At 35.2% G+C, this 12,618-nt stretch overlaps 1 protein-coding gene across 13 annotated transcripts in view; it reads right to left on the minus strand.

Annotated features, from left to right (window-relative positions):
- Positions 1-248: 248 nt before the first annotated feature.
- The window catches only part of LOC121856064 (sodium/hydrogen exchanger 7-like), a 29,022-nt gene continuing 16,652 nt past the window's right edge, over positions 249-12,618 (minus strand). For 3 of the 13 annotated variants that reach the window (XM_042351349.1, XM_042351350.1, XM_042351348.1), the window contains one exon: positions 249-7,920. In XM_042351349.1, the coding sequence (XP_042207283.1) occupies positions 7,819-7,920 (102 nt within the window). In that variant the 3' untranslated portion in view covers positions 249-7,818. Of the gene's footprint in view, positions 7,921-9,163; positions 9,392-10,682; positions 10,710-12,618 lie in introns of all 13 variants that reach the window. The other 10 variants (XR_006086885.1, XR_006086881.1, XR_006086883.1 and 7 more) reach the window with 5 other exon arrangements.

Consider the following 12,618-nt stretch of genomic DNA (forward strand, 5'->3'; position numbering starts at 1 on the left):
GGAAGAGTAGTAGTAAAAGCAAAAATGTCTCTCTGTACAGTAAAGCTTTGGGGGGGGGAGGGGTATAAATTACACAAATGAACCCAATTCCTTCTTAAATACAGTATGTATGCTAGGTAATTAGTGTAGCTTCTTTTCACATCCATATCGGAAAAAAAGTTTAGTCCTATTCCATTGTTATTTATCATAATCCAGAGTAAAATTATTTTCTTTAGGAAGGTTATAATCCCCATAATGAAAGACACAGCAAGAGTGTTTAATGAATTATATTCATTTTCAACCCTATTTTATAAGAAAGCAAAGCTGCTTTATTTGGTACTAAACAACAGTGGGATCATTCAATAACCTGTATGAAAAAAGACTTCACTACTTAAAGTCAACCACACCATAAAAAAATCTAATAAATAACTAACACTTTGCAAAAATAGTTTGAAAACCCTACTTGGTCTATCAGTTTGTATATTTAACCCTTCCTACACACTGTCAGCGATACATGTCACTGTTTTATCACACAACACTCATTTACATTCCGGTGATATTACATTATCTAACACCACATAGCCTTTAATATTATTAACCTCGTGTCACATCTTACACACCAGGTCTAGCAATCATAAATTACAACCATTCACTTTTATATGTTGTTGGTTTAGCCATCCTGCTATGGTCTTATGACACAGCATATTAATATATACCTCTTCAACATAAGTATAAAACTCACAAGCCACCTCCCTAAATACCGGTACAGTGAACCCTCGAAGATCCGGACTAAAAGGGAGGACCACCTGTCCGGCAAAAGTCAATTGTCAGGATTTTCCGGCGAATAATAATTGATACCTGTATAAAAAACACCAAAAATATAGTACTAATGTAGTAATAAACAAATTAGCATATATTAACCATGCATTTATCTATGATAACATAATAAGAAACATTGTATCACTACTAGAGTGAATGAAATAATATTCCCACAAACAACAATTGTCAACTCTGTTTCCCACCTCCTCGGGCACCTGTGTCCAACCAACTGACAGGTCAAGCAGCACCCATGGGCCTAAAATGTTCTATGCTCTGGTTTGGGAATGCTTCTTAGGGAAACTTCTAGGCTTCTTAGCCCAGAACCCCCAAATTTTTTGTCCGGATCTTCCGAAATCCGGATTTCCCGGGTTCAGATCTTCGAGGGTTTACTGTATACAGACTACGAGTGAAAAACTATTAGTACTATAAAAAGAAAATTTTGAAAATCTTAACAACTTCACATTGATGACAACAAATATACACCACCATGAAAAACTGTATTATGTGTACCAGTACCTGCTGTTTATATACTATATCATGTGTTCTTGCTGCTCATAAACTATACTGTATCATGTGTTCTTGCTGCTCATAAACTATACTGTATCATGTGTTCTTGCTGCTCATAAACTATACTGTATCATGTGTTCTTGCTGCTCATAAACTATATAATATGTACTTGCTCATAATTTTCCTAGAGTACTCCATAAGCTGTCATCAAGCTACAATAGAAAGTGTCTCCTTACTTTATCTTATTAAGAGTAATTTCACATGATAAATTTAACGATGATGAGTATATTTAACCTGTTCATGAGTCTTGAGTGTTCTTCCTAAATAACTATAGCCTGACCTCCTCATAACTTGTATTTGATCATACAGGAAAACCTTAATGAAAAATTATATTATTCTTTACATAAAGTGCTTGTAACATATTTCATGCAATAGTGTATAATGTAACAATCACATGAGAGTGCTTCTGCTCAATAGCCAAGATATTTTTTTTAAGCATTCGAAAAAGCTATTTGTGTAAGCTCATGTCTCAATACATGTCAATCTGTATCATGTGCAATAAAGTTTTAGTTCTCATCACACTATAAAGTTCATGCAAGTTCAGTGACACAGTTCCATCAAAATACCTCGATCATTCCTACCACATTCCATCAAAGCTCATTTTCAAATAAGATTCATAATGCTTATAAATTTAAGTCAAAAGACAGACTCAAAAGACATCTGAACAATGCCAGACACATTCTAATTGCTGTATTGTAAATTTCATTGATTTATGCTGTGAAAAAACTGAATTTAGTCTCCATTCAAATAACTCTGCAACTTATCACACAAAAGTTGGGTGTTTTATGCAGGACCGTACCAAATAACTTTAGATAATGCAAATGCTTATTATTACCTCAAAATAGCACATATTTACCCAAGAGGTAGACAGTCAAGTTAAAAAAAAAAAAAAAAAAAAATTGCCTACATTGACCACTCACGAGACTAAGGCATGAACCATAACAGCTGAACACATGAAGCAAATACCATTCAGGACTTATTTAATGAAAATCATATTCAACCAAATAAATAGAAAACGTGAATAAATAAATAACAAATGAATAATAAAAAAAAGTGTAAAATCAGTAGCATTAGTATTATTGTACAAATAATGTGTTAGTACCAGACATAATTTTTTTCTGAAAAGACTAAATATCACATCAACACCCTCTGAGATCAAAAAGCTTATACAGAATATCTCAATGTGCAGACCTAACAACTGGTTATAGTGTTAAGAGCCACAAGATTAAAGACTTGGAGAATATAATGGGCAAGTAAATGCAAAGAAATGTTAACATAATTCCTACCAGATTATACAGTATAGGATAATCCACAACCTCCCCTTCTATGTGATACAATAAACGTGGGTAATGTTTTCACTCTCTGCCGACTTTCCGTGGAAGGATTTAAATACTGTTCAGAAAAGAAATAACAAGAAAAAAAATGGAAAATATAGTTGGTCAATATATTTGTAGACTACATGTATACTGTACCATATTAAAAGATTATACAGAAAGTCTCAATTCACAATGTTGTATGTTTCTACTTATAAGTCAGACTATTCCAAATTATAAGTGAATAACAGAAAAAAAGGCCCCTTTTTAAACCAACAACAGCTCTATCAGTACAGCTATTGGTTAAAATACTGTAGACTAGATAATTGACAAACAGCCTCACTAGGGATATTTCATCAAACCCTCTTCTCATATTCACCATATTCCTTCTCAACTATTGATTAAATTTCTTATCCATCCTTATTAACCTTTTCTGCCATGATACAAAGTGGCCGTAATTAAGAGAATCACCGCCCCTCCCTTAATTTACTGTTATTCGTTCTTGTTATCTAACATTACACATATTTTGTTATGCTGTTCCCTCCGACAAGGGAAAAATTAAACAAAGATTTTGTTTATGGAATCTGAGAAGCAGCCACAAAAGGTCATCACTGATATTCTTTTTAAATCCCTAACAATTGCTGATAATAATTCAAGAATATGAAAGTAAAATTTAGTGTTACTTCCTCCGTATAATTTCAGGAGATATCCTTTAATTTCACAGCCATAGTATATACAGACAAAGAAGCCATGACAAGAGTAAATACATTTCATTATTCACTACATATCTGTTGGACCACTGAAAGATAATAATATAATTTATCTGGTTAAAAAATTATACCGGTAAGGATTGATTCGGTAACACTACTTAAGATACTGTGCTGCAAGAGTTATAAAATGAACAGTGATTCAACTCAAGATTATGACTCTTAAAATAATTAAATACTGTACTGTATCATACTCCTACATGATAACTAATTTAACATAAAGAGGCTTTGCCATATCTTCTGGTTATATGTTATAATTATATGTACTGTACAGTATGTGTAAAATTAGTACTGTTTATGTTCTAGAAACTCAAATACAGTACTGTATACAGTAATACAAATATGATATAAATGACAAAAAGAAGAACTGGTCAGCTTTTATGAAGTTGTTTATGATAATTACAGAATACTTCATAGGCATCAGAGTTTGGGAGGCAATGGTGGTGTGTGACTTCAAAATTTCAAGACTGGAATTTTTTCTTTAGTTTGCCTCACAACAAAGCTGAATACAGTTCTGTAAGAAGTACGACTCCTTAATGAAAAATAGGTTCCTCCACCTGGTGTGTGTGCACGTGTCTATATGTATTTTCTTGAAACATTGTGGAAAAATGTGTATGTAGTACTGAAATAAATTGGGTTTCTTATTTTATTTTACAACAGCTTCGAAACATGTTCATCCTGGATGTAGTTTATACTGTATTCTCAGACACTATCACAGGTTGACTTTACATCTGACAAGTTATCTTCCCACGACAGGTAGAAGACTAAAGAATGGTAAAGAAATTTTATGGGTTGAAATACAACTCGGCTTTTAACATGGGGTCTTATGGGAAAATGGGTCCCGACAAATGATAATTCACCCATTGAGCATTTCTTTGGGAACACACACACACACCTACTGCTCATTAAGTGGAATCTTACGATGTACTCTTATACTGTCTTATACTGATGTTAACAGTCACTAGTTTGCTGCGTATCTTAAAGTCTTCTTTTCAATGCTTCGACCATAACAGCACATTGTACATACTATTTTCAAGGGGGAAAGAGGTATAGAGGAGGATTTTTGCATTAACACTCAAAAGTGGCATTGAAAAAGAATAAGTACAAATATACTTGTAGATCATATACTCAGTATTTACATAGAGAAGCCATATTTACAACCATAAGTTATATTGTTGTATCAGAGTCTATGATAAACTGTATTAATAATAAAATATGCTTGTGGAGTGACCTGGCAAATTCTGTGCTTATTTTACATTATCTTAACAAAGCCTAAAATATTATCCACATCACTACATTCAAAATACATTACAAAATATAACACAACTATGTAGAACTCTCATCAGACTAACAGCTAACAACAAGAGTACACACCGAGTTAAGTCATTAGAGGTGTTCAATGTATAGAGGTTTCATCAAGTGTAAACTGTTTTTGTTATTTCCAGTCCATACTAATGTGGTACATGACTAAGTCTTACTCAACAACATATAACTCTTAGATATTATAAGGGCATTAAATATTATTTCACTCCACCCCAGCCACAGTTAAACTCGGAGCCTTATACCCAAGCTCCGAGCATAATGCCTAATCTCTGAGCCTAATGCCTAAGCTCCGAGCCTAACATGAATAGACCATTATGATTTTAATAACGAGATATACAAGTCTCTGTTTGCTTATTTTTACGAATTTCGGTGAGTACAACAGCAATTCAGTTTTGGACTTTGCTAAAACAAATCACCCTTCACATTCATCAAACCTTTTATAATTAGAGTACTGTACTATACTGTATACCAACTCAGTTTTGCAACAATGCCCACACAAGAGTACTATACTAAGTAGCCATGTTACTGAAGTTTATAGACCCTTTGAATGAAGAAAACAATATCAAGTAGTACTCTTCGTCAGGGTTTATTTTTAGGGGACCATAAAAACGGTTAGGTTTTCTTTCTATAAAACCTAAACCAGTTCTAATTTTTCTTTTTCCAAGCATACAATCATTTTCATGCTACAGGTATAAGGTACAGCAGTTGGACAATTACTGACCTCTGGATTCTTAGCATGTAGCAGCTAGTGGGCTATACTTCCTCCTTGGCAAGTTGCTAGTCCACCAAATGGTTGTTCCACTATCATGTAACAAGTATTGGGTTGCCTTATCCCCTTATTAGGATACTAGTGAACCAAAGTGGTGTCCTCCCAGCCTACTACAACCATGGGCTCCTCACCTCCCTCCCATCCCCACCAGCACACATGCATCAGCCATCTGTCACTCAAGCAACTGATAGTCAATATTTTGGTCACTTTTATTTTTTCTCTTCTCATAAGAAAAATTCATATAAGATATCCAACAAACAAAAGAATTCTTCTCTCTAATATAAAATTCACATATATCATCATCATTAACCGAATAATAATACAATGTTAAAACCTCAGCAATGGGAGAGTTGAGAGTTATACATGTAAAGGTTTAAAGACTGAAGCATGACCAGCTTAGTACACATACAGTATCACACCGGAAATAATACTCTCAGAAAAAATTAACCAAAGTTTTATATATAACATGAAGGTGAGAGAATAAAATGATATAGGAAGAGTTATCATCATCAAAAAATAAAATAATCTAAAAGACAATATAATTAAACATAATATAAACCCGAACAGTGGAGTTCACAATGGTACTTTCCTCACTGTACAATACAAGATTACATCATCTCAATATAGACTCATAATAACTAGCACTCACTGATAAGCATACACAAGTCTCTTACAATAACTCTATAGTTCTCATAGGGATTTATCACATTACTCCTACATAGATACATAGTGATAATAGTATTTATCTCGGATCATCTACTTTTACAACCGTGACAATTTACATCCAGATTCACACGTTCACTCTCTTCTCATCATAACATAAAGAGATTGTTATTAAGTCTAATGGATATAGATAAATAGATTAATTCAACTGTAATAAAATACAAAGGCAAGGTTTCCTCACCCATAGGTATACACTGTCCAGAGTTTTATTCAAGCATAAACATAAGACCTATATAGTTATGTCATTATGTAAATATAAAAGAAAACCAACATCTATAATAACACTTAAACATGAACACCATGTGTATGTATGTATATGTGTGTGTGTGTGTGTGTGTGTGCACGCTAAAGAAGCTCATCCTTGCAAGAACAAATTAGTAAGAGATATTGATCCTCACAAGAACACACAAATATGAACACATGTGCTGTACTGATCCTCGTGAGAACAAATGAACACGTGAAAACACCTCAATCATGGTGAGAATGAACGAGTGTTGACACGTGTACCATACTGATCCCCACAAGACCACATGCGAACACATATGCTGTAGCGATCCTCAGGAGAACAAACAAGCATAAAAATAATTATTTACCGATCCTCAGGAGAACACATGCACCACACTAATCATAGCAGGAACACACAAGCGTGAACACGTGCATGAGATACCGATACATGTGGGAACACATAAAACACATAAACGTTAAGTGCACTCAGTGAACAGCATGAGACAAACTTCAGTAAACCGCAAAAACAATGAACTATGTCTTGACGGCCAGTAGGGTTCTCAGAGGGAAATACTTACTAGCTACAGTGATAGTCTCCATTTCACAACCCCCAGAAAAGGAGAAACATTTTAATATTTCACTGTTAACCTTAATAGATAAAATATGAACTATGACTAAACCACCATCAGGACTCACCACCTCTCCTTAGCCACAAAAATAAAACTCAAGTATTACTCCAATCAGTAAAAATTGTCATCACAGTTTCTGTTCTTCACCTCAACACAACACAATAGTTTGTTCAACTGTAATTAGTATATGTAAATAGTCCCCCTAGATGGTTTCTACCTCGAGGTGAACCAACACATTAGACAGTGTAAATTCAACACCACTACATTACCTGCACATACTGTATAGTTTAACTTTTTTTTGGAAGTGTTGCAGTTGATAAATTTGGCTTGGCAATTGGCACATTCAGGTCTAGTATAAAGTCTCGACATCACTTCTTCCTTACATAACTGAACTAAAATGACTTTCAATGCGTATTTATTCTATTTTTCTGCAGTTACATCACAAGAAGCTCGATGCAACGGTATATATATATATATATATGATTAACAACACTTCCATTCTGAGAGATCTACTGTACTCAAGAAGACAAGGTCACCACATGTATCTCTTCTCAACTTGTGGTCATTTCATTGCCTTATCATCATCACCAAGTAGTGTTTTTTATTATACACTTGTGTCCGCCCTTTCACCGTCTCTTCACTGATGCATCAATCTTCCAATTTTTATAAGATATGTGTTGATGTGGAGCCAAGAGCAAGTGTGTTCACAGGTCCTGACCGCGGGAGCCAGCCACTGACACGCGAGTGGGAACGCTTCCAGTGGTGCCTAAACCGAGGTCCCCGTCGTAAACTGGGTTGGTTACACTCTGCAGGGAAAAGAATAAAACACAGACTTTTGACATACTGTATATACAAGTAGCTTTTATTAAATATATTACATATACTATATATATATATATATATATCACCACGTAATAAGCATTACTTGAAAATTTTATAAAAAATTAGTAAACTGTAGGGAACAGCATTAGCCAAGACAATATAACATAATTGAACCCATGTGGTAATGTAACTTAAAAAAATATATAATAATAAGACAAATTCATCAAGGGGGGAAGAAGCACAGGGGACAGAAACAGGGAACAGTACACAAGCAAGGTGACTAGTCAACCTGTCGACCAATCAGACGACTAAATTGTGTTTTTTTCCCCTCAGGGCATGTGTATATTCTGAAAAGGACATCAAAATGCAATAAAAATAAATAAAAAAAGCAAAAACATATATTTCTTAAGTTCTTTCAAGTACAGTACTGGCAGAGTTAGGTAGAGCGGAAAAAAGCAGAAAAAGCAGCGAAACAAAAATAATAAAATAAAATAAATAAAATTAAAACAACAAGACATCCAATCGGGACAATGGAGACAGGCAGATATTGCTCTTTTCGGCATTTGGTTTGGAAGCATTTATCTTTAGTGTACAATTTCTCATTCATTATCCACCTGTTAGAAGGTAAGTTGGCTCCTGCGAGATGGCCGTACAAAGGACAGGTTTTCCCAACGTCTAAACAATATGGACACATCATACGTACAACCTCCTGAGAGACATGGCCAGGTTTGGGATATTAGAAGTCCATCAAAAATTCTAATAACATCAGTGAATAAGAAATTTTGCTCTTTCGTCTTTCAATTTTGCAAAACCATTTTCTACCACAGCAAAGGGTAACCAAAACCAAAACAACAACAACTCTTTTTATGTAATTTCCCGTCTTTTACGTTAATTACTGTAGCATATGTGTTTTGCTATAGTGTTCCTAATAGCAGAACACATCCAATACAGTAGTTTGTGAAGTCCCATGACAGTGAATGACATAGTTTGAGTTGTTTTTGATTCCAACGACCTTTATTCTATAGCGGGACTGGGTTTGCAGAGTAAAAAGTTAAAAAAAAATTTATCGAATTCTTATTTTATACTTTGTACACCTTATTTCAATTTTGGTTTGTTGTGGAATTAAGAGTGGCTCCCTCAGAACACCAATAGAACCTACCATAGGAAAGTATTACAACAAACCAATCATGTATTCAAACCAAATGCCTGTTTTGCCATGTCACATACCAGTCTGGTCGTTCAGTAGTTAGTAGTACAGTAGTAGTTCCATTGATGGTGGTAGTAGTGGTAGTAGTAGTAGTAGTACAGTAGTTAGTAGTGGTTGTGGAGGTGATGATTGGTGAACGGGGGTTGTTAGTTACATGAAATTCTGGGCGTCAAGGCTATGTTGGCTACGGTTATCCCCAGAGTCCCGATCCCGCTTTAGTATCCGGAAACCAGAGCCAGCGAGTCCGTCCATAAGTTATCATGGAACAAAAAACAAAAGAAGAAAGAAACAAAATAAGCATGAAAACAAGAGCAAAAAGGAAAGAAGTGGCACTAGCTCTACAAAAAACCTTTACAACTCTTCCACCTCAGGACATTACTGATTCTTAGTAATACTGTAGTACGTATATATAAAATTTTACACCAACTTTAATTACAGAATGAAACCCTGACGGAACTGTTACAGCAGAGCTAAAAAACAAAATAACATATACAGTGCACACCATCGAGACAGTACATAAAACCATGATATTAAACAGAAAATTTTCTAACATGATAAAAAATAAAACAATAACTACTTATACATCTCCAGTTTTATCAACAAGTCCTCCACAGGATCTTTATTTACCAAACAATATTGTATCAGTCTCACACACCAGAAAACACTTGTTCTAATCTGCATCATTTATAGATAATTATATTTGTCAACATCAAAACCCCTAAAAACATTGTTTAATTTGTGATGAAGGTCCTGAACATCTTAATTAGGTCCAGCCTACAATTGGACTAAGATGAGAAAATTAAAAAATATTTCTGAGAAAGAAAATTAAAGAGAATAAATAAAAAAACCCAAAGGAACTAGTAACAACAGGAAGTAATGATATACTAAGAAAAAGTAATTGATTGATCTTGAAATCCCATTTGATAATGAAGACCAAACTGAGAAGAAATTCATTACTGAGCCTAGGGGGCAAGTTTAGGGATCAGAATCCAGAATAACCCTAAAAAATGAGCAACAAGATGCCAATCAAAACATTGTCTACACCTATAGTTCTAATTACTACTATCTTTGTAAATAAAGTTGCCATTTAAAGCAGAAGTAATATAAACCGTATATTCCTCCTGTCACTTGTTAGGTCACACCAATAGTCTGTGCTTCAGAGCAAACCTGTCACACTACAGTATACCCTTGAGAGGTCCTTCCAGGCCAATCTGTTATAAAATGCAACTTCAGGACCAACCCACGATGTACAACATAACAATTGCCCTACAAAGACCCGTGTTACAAGTGGCCAGCCTGCCTGACATTGCGAACAGGAGAAACATCTAACACAACAGCATCCAGTTGACAAAACCATTATGGGGAGTAAATCTTTCATACATCTCACAGTGATACCGGAAGAGGCAAAATCCTCCCCACCTTCTCAAAATCAATTAAAACATTTCAGTATCAATGAGTTTAATCAGCTGTGTTAATTTGTATTTATATTTAGTTGATTGACGAACAAAGATTTCCACTGACTTGATAGATTTCCTTTACCTATTCCCCCATGGTGCTGTCTGATGTCTGTGGACAAAGAGAGTTCAGTTTGCTGAATTTTCCACAATAATCAAACACTTCTCACAGGGGGTAAGTTATACATGTAATAGTAAAAATCGCTGGTACAGTACAGCACCGCTCCAGTAAACATGCCTTAGAGTACCAACTTCATTACACACAAATAATATCTTAAATAAGTTCCAGTCATGATCCTTCTCACTGTACAACTCAGTAGTTACTCTTGCATATTGCCTTAACAGAGTTAATAATAACACCCTATAAATGATATACCATGAGCAGGTCTAGTCTTAACCAGTGAACACCAGTCATACCAAACCAGTAATTCTACCTACAACTCACTAGCAAGGGATTCCTTCCCAATTAACAAACCACAAGACAGGTAGAGTTATTTAAGAGACCTGTTCAGGGCTCTGGTCATGGCAGGGAACATAGCTAAATCTTTTGATTAGTCCCTAATTGCTCTCACTGGGGCTAATCAAGGTTCTAACTTCCTAAACATGGCTGACAATACCAAGCATTCCTCCAGGATGGTCATTAGGTTGTACACTGTATCTGTTTATCTACCATATTTAGAAATTTTCCCCCAACACGGTACACCTTTACTCCACTCACAGCTGTATGAGGTGAAACAAGGAAGCAAAGCATTACCATAAATAAAACAATGAATCAAACTCCTTTGTTGCTTAAATGCTACATAACTATCTGTACTTATCATCTGTTGGTGTAGGAAAATAGTAAACTGTCATTGGCTACACTTTTTACATTACTGTACTTAGCTATACTGTATGTTAGACATTAACTGCAGAATATTGCAGTCTTTAAATAGTAGGGGGAAGTACATACCTGCAGTGACCCGCCCCCAAGTTCCAACACATATGTTATCATATTAGTTTTGCTATCAGGTCCACTTACCACTCTAGACCAGATAACATTAGATATCAGTTTTATTAAGAGTAAGAGTTATAAGTGTTTCCAGGCCATTTCTCCCAGTACCGAGCAGGTAGGGAGGCCAGAATGAAAAGCAATGCACACTTTCCCTTCAGTGACAGTCAATTGTTTTTTTTGTAACTGCCATAACAGTTATCACTGATGATACCTAAAACAAGACAGGGAACTTAAAACAACAACAACTTATACTAACTGCATTCCACACACAATAATGAGAAAAGTCACAAGTATTTCAGTTTACATTTCAAATCAGTAATGTCCTTGAGACTATCGAAGAGATTTTAACAGGTTTAAGGTGCAAGACTTCTTTAGTGGCATTAGAAGCAAGCTTAAGAGGTGGAATGTCTGAGAAAAATGCAGGACTGATATTGAAGTTTCATTTTACACCAGAGCCTGGAAAGAGTAACTGGAGTAAGTGGCCACCAAACTCTCTGTGTGTGTGTGTCAGAAACCCAACAAACCTGACACTGTGACACCTCAGGCTAACTTGATGATTTACCCAACCCTACCATAGCAATCTGTAGCCCTTATAAAATGATCTGTGTATCCATATCTACCACTGAACACTTCAATGGTAACTGTAGTTCTTATGGAAGGGTTGGATGATCTTTAGATAAGGCCCAGCTGCCTTAACTCTTTGAGAATGATGGTTTAACCCTTTTGAGGACAATGATTTAACTTTAAGAGGACGATTATATAAACCTTTGAGGATGATGATTTAACCCTTTGAGAATGATGAATTAACCCTTTGAAGATGATGATTTAATCCACCAGGACTCAAAGGGTTAAGTTAGGTTTTCCTGGGTTGCTCACTCACAGACTCTGGTGGCCATACACACAAGTTACTCTTGAATGATGTCTTATTATACACTTAAGAGGATAACATCTATGAATCAGAAAATGTGTTGCAGAGTAAGTAATCAGTCTTCTCATTCTTAATCAGGTGCTGGCTTTAACCCCTTGTATA

The sequence above is a fragment of the Homarus americanus genome, unplaced genomic scaffold, assembly GCF_018991925.1.
Source record: "Homarus americanus isolate GMGI-L3 unplaced genomic scaffold, GMGI_Hamer_2.0 scaffold11628, whole genome shotgun sequence".
NCBI lineage: Eukaryota > Metazoa > Arthropoda > Malacostraca > Decapoda > Nephropidae > Homarus > Homarus americanus.